This window comes from Notothenia rossii, assembly GCF_949606895.1.
Source record: "Notothenia rossii genome assembly, chromosome: 1".
NCBI lineage: Eukaryota > Metazoa > Chordata > Actinopteri > Perciformes > Nototheniidae > Notothenia > Notothenia rossii.
In genome coordinates this window covers 68,402,669-68,420,992 of record NC_136912.1, presented here as the reverse complement: position 1 = coordinate 68,420,992, position 18,324 = coordinate 68,402,669, and the positions used below count along the sequence as shown (strand labels likewise).

At 41.0% G+C, this 18,324-nt stretch overlaps 1 protein-coding gene across 4 annotated transcripts in view; it reads right to left on the bottom strand.

The window, feature by feature from the left end:
- Positions 1-9,620: 9,620 nt before the first annotated feature.
- The window catches only part of tspan1 (tetraspanin 1), a 112,275-nt gene continuing 103,571 nt past the window's right edge, over positions 9,621-18,324 (bottom strand). For all 4 annotated transcript variants that reach the window (XM_079676192.1, XM_079676193.1, XM_079676194.1 and 1 more), the window contains 2 exons: positions 9,997-10,080; positions 9,621-9,914 (listed from right to left, as the gene is read on the bottom strand). In XM_079676192.1, the coding sequence (XP_079532318.1) occupies positions 9,855-9,914; positions 9,997-10,080 (144 nt within the window). In that variant the 3' untranslated portion in view covers positions 9,621-9,854. The remainder of the gene's footprint in view (positions 9,915-9,996; positions 10,081-18,324) is intronic.

Here is an 18,324-nt window from a genome sequence, read left to right as displayed (position 1 = left end):
CATAGTGGTACTCCTACTTTCCCCCTTTTGAGGTCATACCGTACTCTATGTTATTGAAATAATTCATACAGAAGGATTTATTATTAGTGCATATTATTCATGAAATAAACTTGGAGCTGCTGTTTTTCTTAGCTCAGATTTCTGTACTCGCGTGGCCTTGTGCTGCCTGCAGATTTCCCCAGAGAGCTCCAGGCAGAGCAACGGCGAGAGGAAACGCATGCGGCGAGGGAAATGTATGCAAATCCTCGGGGCTCTGTGGATTTCTGCAGCCGCTGCGGTATACCAAGGACAAATGCTGCTTCCTGCCCTTTGAGCTCTGACTTTCATAACCTGTGATATAATAAAACAGGAAAGATTTAGCTAGGATTATCGTCAAAGTCCGATTATTGAAATAACTTCTGGTTTTATTACATTTTGCATCTTTTTAAAGCCTGGTGTTTGAGATTTACATTTTCAGAGGTGTTTTTCCCATCTTCAAAGGAGTCTTTGTTCCGCTTTTGTTTCACTTCTGTGTGAAATGCAGATTGAAACCTGACATTTGGTAGCTCAGTTGGCTTTCTGTCAAACTTATGATGGTGTTTGGTAAATCACTGCAGACTTTTAAAGTTTTTCTTTTGGGATGTACAAGGGGCCAACGATCTCCCATGATGGTGGGACTTGACTCCTTTTGGCTAGTCGAGTCTGGTTTAGATTTATAATAAACAAGTTTCAAGTCAAAATACAAGTTCATAAGCAAGTCTTTAATGTCTCTAATCGCTGACGACTTGAATGACTAAACTATTTCCTTTAAAATATGGCGACATCCTTCAAGTCCTTTCCATGGAGAGGTATAATAATCAAAAATACAAAACGGCTTATCACTCATGAGTTTACATTTTTTGCAAAGTAAAGTATTTAAGGCAGTAAAATCCATGCAAGTCACGTCTTGACTCAAGGTTTTTAATTTCCTTCTTATGTGTAGGCTCCAAGTTGTCACATCCTCTACAGCTCTGGATCGACAGCCAAGCTTTAGATCATGACCCTTATGATGTGACGGAACTGCCATGGTATCTAAACTTAGATTCAAAGACAAAATATTTACCCAAAAGTGCACGTTAATAACTGAAGAGTAAAGACAAATATTTTGGATTTACCAGGCAAGTAGCATCAAACCAAGATACCCTCTCAAGTTGCATCAGAGGAAAGCATCCAGGGTGTGTGGGCTAATGAATACTCGGTGCAGAAGTCAGGATATTTTGGCTTCTGGCTGCATCAGTTATTTTTTTGTTGTTGCTGCAGTTCTAAGTCACTGGATTCCTCTTTTAAGTATGACCCAAATTCAAGAACTGAGCTAAATGAAATAAGTTATTTAAGAATGCCTAATAATAATAATAATGCATCTTTTGGTGGACATATGACTTGAATTCTTATGTTTAAATATCTTATGTTATATTTTATTGCACATTCTTAGTTCTTATTATATACTATGTTATATTTTTATATATTTTTATTTTATTCATTATGATTGAACAACTGTCACAAAAAACTATTATTTCTGATGTTAATTAATCTGGTGAGGAAGCCGATTCTGACACTTCCTGTACAGTAGGTTGTTTCTGGTTCATTACAATTGGGTCTATTGTGTCCATCTCATCGGTTGCTCAATATAACACTGTACCCACAATAATGCTAAGATCTGGGAGCATGGTAACATTGCAACAAGAACTATTTGGATCAGATCAGGTTTTAAACCAACTCGCTTTCTTTTTGTTAGTTACAAACTCTCTTCCTTCTTTACATCTTCTCACTATTACCTGTCTCCCAATTGTTTCCAGATGTCATCAACTAAAGACTGCAAGATATTATCATTACTGCTATAACAAAAGAACAAAACGACAAACATAAGAACCAATTTGTTATACACCAGAATTATTCATTTTTACTGGAAACAGTCCATTCTGATTGGAAACAGCTGAGGGTGCATGAACCCACCCAGGTGGACATCCATCACACTGACAGGGACCTCACTTCTGTTAATGAAGTCTGTCATGTGTGTTTGGGAGCTGATGTCACTGTTTGTGTTTGTGAACCTGTCGGCTGGAGAACATTTGCATCAGGTCTAATTATGATGGATTTTACGACTGAGGGTAAACGCAATTCTGTGTATGTGTTGGGCGGTATGTGTGTGTGTTGCACTAACTGACAGTTCCATATTGTCATGTAGCACTCTCCCCCCCCCCCCCCCCCCCCAGCACACATGAAGCTTTTGTTTCCTTCTTACACACACACACCAATGGCTGTCATCACCAGCTCCAAACCCAGCCATTTGTGCCTGTCAGTCAGAAGTCGCTAGTTCGTATCGGTGTGTGTGTGTGTGTGTGTGTGTGTGTATTCGCCGCCTTTCAAATGTCATTTTTGACCTATTGAGCATTCTGATGAGCCGAGCTCAGAGGCTGATGGCTGAGATGTAGATGGAATATTGATTTTGTTGGTGTGTGAGAGATAGGAGTGCCGGGGGTTATTGTTAAACATGGAGCTCAGAAGCACTGAGATGATGACAGATTTAACTCTAAATACCTTGCAGGTGTATAATTGGATGGAGAACAGAACGTATTTTGTCTTCTCGCGGTTTGTCTTCATTTATACATGCCTTGTTTTTGCCATGGTGCACATCAGTGTGGGGCCAAAGTAGAATTTATATTTCAACAAAGGTTATTTTAAATTGCTTAATCAAACACACATTAAAAGATCAAATTCGATAAAACGGAGGTAAGAGAACAAAGTCACCTTGCCTTTATCTTCTATTAATATATGCTATAATTATCCCTATTTAATCTCTTGAAACACATTTTATTGACTTCAACCTTATCTTAAAATGATGTATCTTCATATATACAGTGGGGCAAAAAAGTATTTAGTCAGCCACCAATTGTGCAAGTTCTCCCACTTAAAAAGATGAGAGGCATGTTATTTTCATCCTAGGTATACCTCAACTATGAGACAAAATGAGAAAAAAAAATCCAGAAAATCACTGTCTGATTTTTAAAGACTTTATTTGCAAATTATGGTGGAAAATAAGTATTTGGTCAATAACAAAAGTTCATCTCAATACTTTGTTATATACCCTTTGTTGGCAATGACAGAGGTCAAACGTTTTCTGTAAGTCTTCACAAGGTTTTCACACACTGTTGCTGGTATTTCGGCCCATTCCTCCATGCAGATCTCCTCTAGAGCAGTGATGTTTTGGGGCTGTCGTTGGGCAACACAGACTTTCAACTCCCTCCAAAGATTTTCTATGGGGTTGAGATCTGGAGATTGGCTAGGCCACTCCAGGACCTTGAAATGCTTCTTACGAAGCCACTCCTTCGTTGCCCGGGCGGTGTGTTTGGGATCATTGTCATGCTGAAAGACCCAGCCACGTTTCATCTTCAATGCCCTTGCTGATGGAAGGAGGTTGTCACTCAAAATCTCACGATACATGGCCCCATTCATTCTTTCCTTTACACGGATTAGTCGTCCTGGTCCCTTTGCAGAAAAACAGCCCCAAAGCATGATGTTTCCACCCCCATGTTTCACAGTAGGTATGGTGTTCTTTGGATGCAACTCAGCATTCCTTCTCCTCCCAACACGTCTAGTTGAGTTTTTACCAAAAAGTTCTATTTTGGTTTCATCTGACCATATGACATTCTCCCAATCCTCTTCTGGATCATCTAAATGCTCTCTAGCAAACTTCAGATGGGCCTGGACATGTATTGGTTTAAGCAGGGGGACACGTCTGGCACTGCAGGATTTGAGTGCCTGGCGGCGTAGTGTGTTACTGATGGTAGCCTTTGTTACTTTGGTCCCAGCTCTCTGCAGGTCATTGACTAGGTCCCCCCGTGTGGTTCTGGGATTTTTGCTCACCGTTCTTGTGATCATTTTGACCCCACGGGGTGAGATCTTGCGTGGAGCCCCATATCGAGGGAGATTATCAGTGGTCTTGTATGTCTTCCATTTTCTAATAATTGCTCCCACAGTTGATTTCTTCACACGAAGCTGCTTACCTATTGCAGATTCAGTCTTCCCAGCCTGGTGCAGGTCTACAATTTTGTTTCTGGTGTCCTTTGACAGCTCTTTGGTCTTGGCCATAGTGGAGTTTGGAGTGTGACTGTTTGAGGTTGTGGACAGGTGTCTTTTATACTGATAACAAGTTCAAACAGGTGCCATTAATACAGTTAACAAGTGGAGGACAGAGGAGGCTCTTAAAGAAGAAGTTACAGGTCTGTGAGAGCCAGAAATCTTGTTTGTTTGTAAGTGACCAAATACTTATTTTCCACCATAATTTGCAAATACATTATTTAAAAATCAGAAAATGTGATTTTCTGGATTTTGTTTTCTCATTTTGTCTCTCATAGTTGAGGTATACCTAGGATGAAGATTACAGGCCTCTCATCTTTTTAAGTGGGAGAACTTGCACAATTGGTGGCTGACTTTTTTGCCCCACTGTATATACACAAACAGCCTTTGTTTGCCTTTCCATGCCTATAAATATAAGCCATATTGTGACAGTTTTGCGTACATTGTTTTGAATAACTTAATGTTTTTGCATCGTATTGTATGTCTTAGTTTGCTGATAAAGGGGAAAAAAAACTTGAAATGTTGAGGAAGAATCGAGTTGAGTGTACATTATCTCCAAAGTCTAAATAAGAAAGCAAATCATTTAAATTGCTAAATGATGTAGAATTTGTATCACTATCACTTTCAAAGGAGATTTGATTGATTTTTTGACATTTGTTATAGCAAACAGCAGACACAAAGCAACATTACCACCCATTTGCACTGTTTGTTTCCACTGCTAAATGTCCTTTAGCCTCTGTTTGGTTAGCAATATCACACTCAGTGGACTTTACAGAAACAAACCACAATATTTTAAACAATACAATTACTGGAAAATAATGAAAAGACAAGATAGTGTAAAATACAAATACAATGAATTAAGAGACAACAAAAGACAATTAAAACCAATCAAACAATAAAATAAAATGAAGGAACCAGGAGGATGAACATAGGGAATAATCTGAAACCAGCTCTCACTAAAGGCTTGGTCTTGAGCGCATTCTTAAAAGTATGGACACTGTCTGCCGTTCTGGTAAAAAAAGGAAGTTAGTTCCACAGAAAGGGAGCTTGGTAGCTGACTATCTGATTCCTGGCCTGGTTTTGCGGATTCTAGGAACCATTTACAGACCTACACCGTAATGTTCTAGAAGTGGATTACAAATTTAAAATAGGTATGGTGGTGCCTGACCATTAAGTTCTTTGTAAGTACTCAATTCTGTACTTAACTGGGAGCTGCTAAAATTGGAGTCCTTTGGAGTATGGTCCTTTTTCCTTGTTTTTGTTAATAGACGGGCTGCAGCATTTTTAACCCGTTTTTTATGGATGTATAGGGAGGGACAGCCTGATAAAAGGAAGTTGCAGTAATTCTGCAACGTTTTGATCTAGCTGTATCAGTGAAAACAAGATGTGTTTCTTGGTTTGGTTCTGGGTTCATCGCAAGTCAGGGTTTAACAGTGACAATGAGAGCAATGGGACCATAACCAAAAAATTAAATGTGGGTCATAAAACCAAAACAACAAGTTCAAAGACACCAAAAGCTCGTAGAACCGCAGAGTTGCATTATAATTCTCTGCAGGTTTGTCACCTTTTATATTATGCGTTGACATTTGATCCATTGTTGATAGAAATATTGATCAATGCACTTTCAATATTGGCATTTACTGAACATTTGAAGAGTCTCCTTTCTGAAATCTATGACTAAAATATTGCTACGGAAATCATGCCTTTGCACAAAAGACTGAAAAGCAATGGGGGATATTCAAAACATCTCCGCTAAGTGTCTTATACTTTCTGTAGCCTCCTTTGTGTTTTTCTTTCTTTTCATGTTGATTGCTCTCTCTTCCTATCATAGTCATTCTGTTTCTCTCTTTCATATTTAAAGTATATTATTATATAGACTCTCTTGTTGCTGTTTTCTCTTTGTAAAAGCCTGAGCATTTGAGATTAAAGCAGAATTCAGCAGCGATAGATAACCTGCTGCATGGCTGAACAACGCTCCGCCTCCTGTCTATTGTCAGACCTTTTATTAATCAATATTTACTCAGCCTTGTGTCACAATGCATGTAATCTTCGCCGGCAGGAGCTGGAGCACTGATAAATAGTATGCGGGACAAAAGAAGTGCTGCTTCCATTCACATACATCGCCAGAGCAAATAAGCTTTGAAAACATGTTAAACAAAACACTTTGTTTTTGAGAAAAGCTCAGTGGTACTGCCATGTTAGTATAGAAAAACAAGGATAAATTGTGGTCTTGGACATCTCAATCATGAAAGCATTTTGAAACAATGAGCCCTGGGGCATAGATATGACATTTGAGCACTCTTTTGTATTATAAACTCTACTCATTGTACGCAGAAAACTGTGCAAATGTGTGTTCATTACGCGTCACTTTGGTGTTGTTTTGCATTTCTTTAGTTTTTTTCTTTGTCTCCTTGTGGCCGTTATGCATCCCTTTGCTGTAGTTTGGCATCCCCTTTGTGGTCGTTTTTGTCTCTGGCTGTTTAAATCTCTTTAAAGGTCCCATGTCATGGTCATTTCTACTGATCATAATTCCATTGTTGAGGTCTACTAGAATAGATTTATACTGTCCAATTTTCCAAACTCACATTGGTTTCTCATACAGCGTCTCTGTATAGTATGTGTATTCACTCTCTGTCCTAAATGGCTTGTTGGAGCTCCTGCCCCCCCCCCCCCCCCTCCCTGTGAGCCCAGTGTGCTCTGATTGGTCAGCTCGCCCACTCTGTTCTGATGAGTCCACCACCGTTACAGCGGAACATCAGTGATTATGTGTTACAATGGCGTTTATTAGCAACCAGAAAATGACACCAGTAACGACAAACAGCTGTCGTTGAGGTCCCCACGCAGAGCTGCGTGGGGTCTGGGTGCCGTGTTGGCGGGACATTGCGAGGCTTGCTGCTGTGAGGAGCGGACAGTGTGAGCTGGCTTACTGGTGTGGTTTCCTGGTTGCTGCGTGGGGTCGGTGAGACAGCGAGACATAGCGAAACCCAGCCCGAAACCAGTCCAAGCACACACACACACACCCGCAGCCTGGCTGTGGCCGTTTCTCAATCGTAAGTAAAACTGCTGCAGAGCAACTATTTCAAGTATACTACGTCATCGAGTGGCGCCGAAGGACTGTTTAAATGCATGTTAAATGCCCAGCATTCTGCGCCACTCTGACGTAGTATACTTGAAATAGTTGCTCTGCAGCATGTGTACTCGACATTGAGAAACGGCCTGTGAGTCTGTGTGCTTGCTCACACACAGACTCATAGCCTCGCCGCGTCCCGCCTTCCAGGCTGAGAAATCCGTGCGGAGCTGCAGCTGAGAAAAATAAGACTGAGTGTGTGTGTGAGGAGCTCCGCGGATTGGTTCATTTGGATCGTCATTACGTCACTTGGTTCCCGGAAGAAAATAATGGAAAAATTAAATCTCCAAGGAGGCATTCTGGGCCAACATAGACACGTCTTTTCTGTGTTAGAGTTTTACTTGCTACAGGGTGTACTTTGAGGGTTTGTGATTTTGCAGACCGTTTACATGCATACAAGTAAGGGATAATGTGCAGCGACACGCTGATTATGGGGAAAAGAACACAGACAGGTAGATCAGGAGCCCGACGCGAAGCGGAGGGATCTTGATCAGCATGTTCAACTGTATACATTTAAATCGAACGGACTTCTTTGTGCAGATGTGAGCGTCCTTAACAACGGTCAATAAGTCTTCGACAGCGGTCTGTCTGTTCTGGATTAACAACGTGTCACGTGTTCTGAATTGACCAATCAGAATCGAGTATTCAACTAAACCATGTAATAAAGCTAAATAACACACAAGGGGATGGGTAATAACCGGAAAAGCATGACACTGGACCTTTAAAGGCCCCTATACAACAATTTGACGCCAAATAACACGTCCCTACGGACCCGATTGTTATGTCGCCTCACGTCTCCTGCGTCTTGGCCAAAAAGTCGCACTGGAACACACCGCAAAGACTTCAGCCGACGGCCAAGTAGCACGTACGCACTGAGCATGCGTGAGTGGCAATAACTCTCCTTACCAGCAAGCGGTGGTAGTGTGTATTCTTAATTCAAAAGAGGCAACCGGAAGACAGACAGCGTGATATATACAAACAACAAATAGCTTGTGTTCCATTTTCACTCTCCTCCATCACAGACTGTTTCACATAACGACTTATCGAAAACATGTTTAGTGCGGTACTGGAAAATAATAGCCATCTGTGTGTGCCTTCTTCACTTCCGTTTTGCTTCTCATGCACTCGCTAAGCTGAACAGCCAATCAGAGTGATTTCTTTGGCCGACAGCCTCCCGATTCAACATGTGGAAGCGGAAGTTGTCGGCACGGCCGAAAAGACATGACGGTGCAGGACACACCAATCTGAGTAGGGCGACAGGACGCTCATCAACGGCCAGACATCTATCGACGGCCGAAATCGGTGCAGTGTGTCTGGGCCTTAAGGTTTATGGTGGTGATGGCGAGATGAAGCCTTATGAAGCTTTGAAGCTTTCCAGCCAATTGGTTCGCAAAAGGGTTCATCTCATGAGGCTTCATCATGGGCTTCATTTGAACACAAACCCCCCTGTTGGTCAAAGTGTGTAAAACAGGCAGATTGGACATCTCAACAGTGTGCTGTATCTCATATCGAGTTCCCAATGAGTAAAGCCTTAGAATAAATCTAAACAACGAACATTAAATCATATTTTCATTTTAACAATATTGTTTTTATTCCAGTTTATTGATTGTGATTGAAAAGCGTAAGGAGGCTGGTAAACATTGCAAAGAGGGATTTGTATTCCTTAATAATATTCATAAACGTAACCATGTTGTAGCCTGAGAAAGGCTAAACCATATCAAAGCCTCGGCGCAATACATAACATCACTAGTTTATGGCATTGCTATGAATTTATTTAGCGTTATGGCATTGTTGAATTTTGTTCTCTCTTGTTTGTGCATTGGCATTGCTTTGTGGTTGTGTATCTTTGTTTTCATTCTGCATGTCTTTGTGTTCTTTTTTGGTATTGTTGTCTCTTGGTGGTGGTAGTATCTTAGTCCAAGGGAATTTGGATTTGGAACTGGAGGAATGACGTGGCTTAGACCTGGTGCCCTTGAGCAAGGCACTGAACCCTTAACTGCTTGACCAGCCTCATCACGCATCAACGTTGCGCTTAGTAATACTTCTTTCTTCTTCCTTTTCAGAGGGTTGTGACCCTTCAAGTATGTTTTGGTCTTGTTGGATGCATGTAGAGTGCAGTGGGTTTATCACATACGCATGATATTTCTAGAAAACATGAGAACCAAGCCAAGAACCAGGACCAAAACTAACATCCAAAAAAGGCTAAAAAGCTCCATAGAGCTGCAGACTTCAAACACATTTTTTTACAATACACATAGTTATTTCAACAATTGTTTATAAAGCACATGACGCTCAAATAATTTTGGGCCCATTAACCATTTCTTTAAAAGGTTAAATAGACCCAAAACCAATAAAACAAATGTATCATGAACAACTGGGAACAACAACCATCAGTTAATGCTGTTTAAATATATATTTTATTTGCAAATATGAAATATTTACACTCTGTAGCAGCCAATATAATTCTTCTTTCTATATTAAATACAGTTGCTGGATTCTTTACATCATAAATAACTTTTTGGGAAAAAAAGGACCACAAACAAAAGAGACTATCCTAATTGATTGTTATATAATGCAGAAGAACTACGTGTGATCATGTGATCCCTCTGTGTTGCTCCCGTTGAAAAGAGTCTCAGCTGATCCTGTTGTCGAGGTGGCAGTACAGGTACATGGCCACTATCATGGCAGCAATCTGAGGAACAAAAGCACAACTTTTAGCCGAACGGAGCACATTTTCAATCAATTCAATCATGCCTTTCCCTTTCACATTTCACCTCCAATACTCCTATTCCTGCTGCGATGCCTCCCACAATGTTGGCATGCTCTTTGAGGATCTTCAAGATGTGTTTGAAACAGCCCTGAGGGGAACAGTGTGTATGTAAATATAATAATCAATTATTCACAAATCGACATGATACACACAATAGTCAACAAATGGAAGGCACAAGAAAAAAGGACATTTACTACATTACTATGTTGTTCTATTAAATCAGGGCTACTTGCAAATAATTAGCAACAGCAAATATGACTTTTAATGAACTTATTGAATACGTTGTTGGCCAATTTAATGTGATGAAAAAAGCATGAAAAATCCAGTCTTCAGGCTTAACATTTTATTGAATTGACAAACAGTACAAAAACAAACTGGTAGTATTAGCTTTGCTAGCTACAGGGCTTTTTACAGATGGAGCACTGAATTTCGGACTCCAGTTTACAGCTTTCTGCCTACGGCCTGCCAAAGACCAGTATAGAGCTCCTGCGGTCACGTGACTTTTGGTTATCAGCCACCATTTTGGCAGTAAACATGACGACCGGCGCCAGCGTTTTCCTACCGTGCGAGTATACATCTCATTTTAATTCAAGTGAAATTCGGCTTTATAGTACAAAATTAGAAAGATTAAATATAAGCGACCCATATAATGCACCCGGTGTGCTTTTCAAGAGCATAACCTCCTGCTCTGAAGACGATGTACCCGACTTGCGCTACGCGGACATCCACAGCTATCTTGTAAGCTTTCCATCAGTGTACTCAGGAGACTCCCTCAGAGCTTACAAAAGCTTGGAGGCTTACAAATGGTGTCAGTCCGGCTTCGTAAACAACATTCAACTGTGGAGTCTTACATCCAAAAACTTCGGCATCATCACTGCAAGGGTAAGTATGAAATTATTCCAGTTTGATAGGCAGTGTCACGTTAGCATTGTTTGTTTATTAGCTTGTCTAGCTACGGCAGTGTCACGTTAGCATGTTTGTTTATTAGCTTGGATAGCTACTGCAGTGCGTCTGAAACTAGTTTGTATTTTTGAACGTACTCAACCAAAGTGGCTGGCGTTTTTAACCTTTATTTATCTATTTTTGTAGCATTGTACTGTATTCCTTCACCCACCTGATATGAAGTGATCACTGCATAAGCGAAAGCAAACGGCCGGGGGGTCCCATCTTTCAGTCTTGTTCAGACGGCTCCTGGCTCTTTTAATCGCTGCGATCCACTTTTCCCTCCTCTCCGCGTCTTTTGGAATGCGATAATAAGATACACCTTTCTTCTTCCCACGCCTATTTGTGCAACCTGGTGCACAGCAGTTATCCACCATCCTCGACAGTCTGCCAGTGCCTGCCAATGAATTTACTGACGCGATTACTGCCAAAATGGCTGCCCCCTTCGTTTCTCGTCACGTGACCAGCATATGTGACATCATCCGCAGGAGCTCTATAGAGGAATGTTAAGCCCTCCCACTATTTTCCAAGAGGGCGTTGCCAGATTTTCAATTTCAGGTTTTAACCAGGAGATGGCGCTTCATTCACAAATACAGAAAGACAAGTTTCATGGACTTTCAGTTGTGTTTTGAAGAGTTTTTGAACACATCAATATTTTAGATCAACTAAAGTATATCTAATCTTGTAATTCAATAATATATAGTCTTTATATATTAAATAATCATAATTATAATGTAAATGTTTACATTACACTTCTTTATTTGTTATGCTCATACTTTAACCTTTACAATCGTTTGCTTTAATATGCAGTATATGTTTGTGTTTGCTTCCTCCTGCTCCCTTTCGGACACATACTGTATGATTTATTATTATTATTAATATGAAGATATTATTAAGATAAGATAAGATGTTACTTTATTGATTGAACATTTTAGTTTAGAATGTGCTGTCCCACGGTAATTCAGAAGGCTCACAGGTCACATTCCGACCATTATTTAAAACAATAGGTGCTTTCACACCGTCTACAGTTTGATTTGTATCGAGGGAGCTCTGTCAGTTTTCGAATTACCCATTTGCTTTCGGGGAGCCCTATTTTTCAGAGCACATCCTGCTACTAAATATGTCAAACGCACGCTCTGTTGACTGGCGCAGCAGCGCGGACGCGATCAATTGCTATAAAAACACTCTTCTACTAATACAGACAGTGTCACTATGCCGGCGGATGTGGCCGTTGTTGAAGCCTCTTCAGGCTCCGCATCGGCAGGCCTCTCCCTCGGTGTGGAGCTGTCAAACTCGACCCTAACGCCGCTTACAGCCGGCCAACTAAAAGTAGTTTTCCGTTCACGTTGTCATTTTTAGACTCCTTCGCTTCTTTGCTTGTGAATCCAAAAGCTGTGACGCTTGGCTGTTTTCGTTTCGCCATATTTTTTTATTACACAGCCAGAGTTAAAAAAATATCAATATGAACATTTCAAATACAGCGCCGGCATCACCGCCATAATCATAGCAACGTAAGTAAGAATGCAGCGCCGCCACATACAGATGGCAACACCCAGACATATTCACAAATATAAAACAAATATTCAGAAACTGTAGTGAACAATAACTATTATTTATTTCAAGAACTGTTATTTACAGAAACTCAACATTTCTAATCTGTGTGACACAAAAATGCACGATTGTTTTGGGCTCCCCCTATTTATCTCAAAGTCAGCCTTCAGGGGAGCTCCCTCCCTCTTCGGGGGAGCCAAGCTCCTCCTAGCTCCCCCCCATTTCGAACAGTGTCTGTGGCTGAATGGCCAGCGATTAGGTGCGGCGCATATGTCATAGGTGATCAGAGCTAACTGCCTGCCGTCAGATTTCATTTAAAAAACAGATCTAATCTTAAGACTATTTCTGCGCTCATAAAGAATGATAAGAATAAGAATAATGCGTATTGAACTGGTTTAATTAATTAGTGAGTTTATTTAATACTAGAACTGCCAATCGGGTCAATTTGTGTGATGTGTGTTGTGTGTGTGCAATGTAACTTTTTTTCAATAAAATATTAAAGTCTCCCAGTCCCTGACTTTTCCTGAAAGTGTGTTATGTAGCACCCTATGTTGTTAAAAATTGCATTCTAATAGCGGGATTTGACAGGTTTAGGTAGGCCTATACAAAAACCTCTGGCGGTTCTATGGTTAAGGTAATTAGGTACAGTAGAAGCCCTTTTTTATCAGTAACGAATTTAGCAGTTGAACATAAAAGTCAACTAACTGAGGGTCACTTGCAATGACAGTGTTGTGTCTAACTGTAAGCTTGTCACTCAGAGTAGCCTACCGTTAATTTAGCTGCTGGAGAAGAAAGATCAAGGGGGGAGGGGGGGAGAGAGCTGTGGTTGATGGGCCATTAGTTGTGTAAATACACAGCTGAGAGCTGCCGTTTCATTCAGACTGTTTAAAAAACTGTAACAACGGACTATTTTTCTTAGCGGATGCATGTCAATTTAAATCAATACATACAACTATTTTTTAAATCAATACATACAACTATTTTTTAAATCAATAAAAGACATTTTCTAAATCCATAAAAGCATTTCAATTAATATTGGGAGTCATGTCGTTACTTTGTTGAGAATTTGTCCGTGTAATAAGCGGGATAATTTGCAGCGACTTGTTCCTTATGGGGAAAATAACACCCGTCATGTGTTTGTAGAGGTGTGTGTGGTTAAAACACTTTCATGAAGTGAAGGAATTTCCTTCTATAAAACAGCTGTGGGCAGCAGTGAGTGTCACGGACATGAATTCATAGATCAAGGCAGACTGGTGCACACACTCTCCTGTCCTGCCAGGCGACACGCCCGTTCTAAGCCGTGTCCCTCACTCCTCACATCCCAAGCATCCCCACAAGTGTATTATGTTGTTACATCGTTTCAGATGTTATGTTTCAGTTGTGCTCTGTCTATGTTCAGTGATGCAAACTTGTCACCTTTCGCCGAAATTCGCCGTTTTGAATCCAAAATAAGTCGTTTGTGTGATTCATGTAGATCTGCAATACAAATATTTTTGGGGTTGTGGGGGGGCTGGGACCCGGAGTAATCTGCGGCCGTGAACTGTTATGTGCCATCATGACACGCATGGTGTTCTTTTTTTATATATTATAATGAAGTACGAGCTGTGTGCACGAGTCTTCCTGCCTGTCGGCTCTGCTCATGGATGTATAATAAGGCTCTGCTGCTCCGAGATGATGGTCTAGCTTCAGCAGCTACATTACCTACGGGTGCGTTCGTTAATATTAACTGTGCGTCCGGAGTCACTGTGGCACAGACTGGACCGCTGGTGAACAGCTGTTAGAACGGGCCGTTCAGGTGTTCAGAGCAGAGCTCCCTGTCGGAGCGGCAGAGCGTGATGTGAACTGAAAAGTTTTTCTGTGGCAATATTATTTAAGGAATCGTTGAGCTAGCTAGCTAGCATACATTGTCACTATCTGCTAACGTCAGCTTTAGCCTTCTATTTCTAATAGTTTTTTTCATAGGCTATAAACAGAGGTGGTATAAGTATATATATTGTACTTGAGTAAAAGTAGAAGTACTCAGTTCTTGTACTTGAGTAAAAGTAGAAGTACTCAGATCTTGTACTTGAGTAAAAGTAGAAGTACTCAGATCTCGTACTTGAGTAAAAGTAATAGTCCCAGAGTATAGGAATACTCTGTTACAGTAAAAGTCCTGCATTCAAAATGTTCCTCAAGTAAAAGTAGAAAAGTATTATCATCAAAATATAGTTAAAGTCGCGACAGTAAAAGTAGTCATTGTGCAGATTGGTCCATTTCAGAATAATATATATGATATTTTTTATAATGATTGATCATGAAAGTGTTCTCAAAGCTGGTAAAGGTGCAGCTAGTCTGAATGACTTTGTATACTGCAGGGTAGCTTGTGGATTTACTCCAGGTGGAACTAAAGTCTGATTTAACACTTGATTATATTTCACTTAATTAATCCAGATCTGGGAAGTAACAAAAGGTATTAAATACATGTAGTGGAGTCAAAGTACACCATGTACCTCTGAACTGTAGTGGAGTAGAAGAACAAAGTAGCAAAACATTGAAATACTTAAATAAAGTACAAGTATCTCAAAATTGTGCCCAAGTATAGTACTTGTTGAGTTTATGAACTTAGTTACTTTACACCATGTGGCCATAAAGATAAAAAGACTTGCACAGAGGCCTGAAAATACATTTTCAAAATGCTCAACAGTGCTGCCAAAATTATAAACTGACTGCTCCACAATTTGAAATAAATGCTTTTATATATTTCTATTATGTGACTCTTTGGCGTTTCTGTTATTATTAACACTGCTGCTTTAGTTGTTCTGACTGCTAAAATCCTCTGTCATTCCGTGGGGTGGGAGAGCCGGGGGCTCGGATCCTTGTCACCTTTTTCATACCTGATGAGTTTGCATCCCTGTATGTTAAAAAGCCTCAGTCACCTTAATTAATGTAATAAAAACATCTCAGGTCAGTAACACTCAAAGCTATGTGCAATACCATGTTCAGCTATGTTACTATTTATAATGTTATTGTTGTTACATCAGAAGATGTACATATTGAAATGATTTCTTAACTTACAGTAGGCTATTTTTTACAATGTGTGTTGGAAGGATTTATTAAATTACAATGAATATTGTCATTGTTGAAGGCTTTTAGAGAAGGGTGAACTATAAGGCTGAATTACATAAAATGTTATACCTAAAAACATAAAAGCCAAAATAAATAAGTCACAATTATTGTAGTTATTTTTACCTCCCGTATTGCTTTCAACCCACCAGCTTTTATGGTGTTGTTACGTCACTAACTGTAAGCTTGTCCCATACAGTCTATGGTCACTCAGAGTAGAAGAAAGATCAGGGGGGGAGGGGGGGAGAGAGCTGTGGTTGATGGGCCATTAGTTGTGTAAATACACAGCTGAGAGCTGCCGTTTCATTCAGACTGTTTAAAAAACTGTAACAACGGACTATTTTTCTTAGCGGATGCATGTCAATTTAAATCAATACATACAACTATTTTTTAAATCAATAAAAACATTTTCTAAATCCATAAAAGCATTTCAATTAATATTGGGAGTCATTTCGTTACTTTGTTGAGAATGTGGCCATGTAATAAGCGGGATAATTTGCAGCGACTTGTTCTTTATGGGGAAAATAACACCCTTCATCCAGATGAGGATCCCTCCGCTACACTTTGGGATCCTGATCGACCGACGAAACTCCATTTAAAATATACATATTTTTGGTGAATTACTGAGTTTAGGCACGTTAATAACGTTTTAATGAAGTTGAATACAGTATATTCATATGTGTCAGTGATTTCATGTCAATTCGGCGAACATAAACATAAATGATCGTGGTGAAGATGATGATTAAATTAGGATTAAAAATCGAAAGCCGGGCTGCATTTCCTCCCGTTCGTTTTTTTCGAATAACAAAATTATTTTGTTAAATAACAACATGGTGATGTTTTGTAAATGATTACATGTCTCTTATTTAGCACAGTAGTATGATATCCGTGACATATGGATCTTAACAAAGTTCAGCTGTACATCCAGCATACTGTATCTCACTTTATTTCACATGAGCTCCAGTGTGGAACCCCACTGCACCCCCTGGTGGATCAATGATCCATTGCAGCTGGCTTCATTATAATTACATTTATCTATCACGGGGGCGGTCTCAAGTCAAGCTGGAGGTTTTCCCTTGAGCGAGGGCAGATCACGTACCAATCACGGCCCTCGCGTTTCAAACTGTCTGAAATGAATCGCTACATCTGTAGGAAGTTGGATCTTCTGTCCACCTATTTTAGTAGAGATTGAAATACCCTAACAACAATCGTATGAATTGCCCTGAAAACTATAGGTTACTTACGTAACCCCAGTTCTCAGAGTAACATGTAGTGAGATGTCTCACTATGGGATGCGCCTCATCGCGGAGCAAACAGAAGCATCAATCTCATTACGCCAATCCTGATTGGCTGGTGATCTTGACGTCAGCGTCAGGGAATCCACCCACCCTATAAGTGCTTGCGCCACTTCGCAGCTTCATTCAAAATAAGCACCTCTTCTCGCTTCACCTTAGCAAGGAGGGCCGTCTGGTGAGACATCTCACTACATGTTACTCTGAGAACTGGGGTTACGTAAGTAACCTATAGTTCTCATTCATAACACTCCGTTCGATGTCTCACTATGGGATATTGTAGCTCCCGTATTGCCAGACAAGCTTATCTCGAAAATCACTATACCAACCAGAACTTAACAGGTAGAGCTCTGACTCAACACGGGGCCCAGCACTGCTCGGGCCACACTAGGAGCAGAGACATCTAGCCTTTAAAAGCGGACAAAAGTGAGCGGTGAGGACCAGCTCGCTGCTGCACAAATGTCTTGGATGGAAACACCCTTGAACAAATCCCAGGATGTAGCCAGACCACGAGTCGAATGAGCACGCAGACCCGTAGGTGCCTGCAAACCCTGACTCGCATAGGCCAAAGCAATCTCTTCCACAATCCAGTAGGAGAGCCGTTGCTTGGTAACGGGCTTGCCCTTCTGAGGGTTAGCCCAGGATATGAAGAGTTGGTCACTACAACAAAACTCTTTTGACCTGTCCATATAAGTGCGTAAAGCACGAACTGGACACATCAAATTCGTCCGCTGTTCCTCAGAGGAACACAGCGGAGGAGGAAATGCCACAATGTCAATGGGGGTACATGAGCCAGGTAGGTATAAAGGCAGGGTTGGGCTTCAGCAACACTCTCGTTTGCCCCGGGGCAAACTGAGTGCTCGAAGGATGTACAGAGAGCGCATGAATATCACTGACTCGCTTGGCAGATGCCAGGGCCAGTAACAGCACTGTCTTCAGCGACAGGTGCTTCATGTCAGCTCCTTCCAGGGGTTCAAATGGGGTTCGAGTGAGCCCATCTAAAACCACTGTCAAGTCCCATAAGGGCACCAGTGACCTGGAAACAGGGAGGAGCCTGCGAGCTCCCTTCATAAAATGGCAGACCAAAGGATGTTGGCTAGCCGTCTTACCCTCAAAGCCCACATGGCATGCAGCAATAGCAGCCAGGTATACTTTGATCGTAGAAAAAGCTCTGTGTTTATCAATTAGGTCCTGTAGAAATGATAATAACACCCCAACAGGACATTGAAAAGAGGTGTGCCCTTTTTGAAGGCAAAATTCCTCCAACACCCTCCACTTACAGTCATAGAGAGACCTGGTGGAGGAAGCTCTTGCACTCTGAATAGTGTTTATCACCTTCCGCGGGAGACCCACTGTATTCAGATTGTACCACTCACGGGCCAGGCCCATAGGGCCATGCTCTCCGGGTGTGGGTGAAAGATCGTCCCCCCCCGCCTGAGACAGTA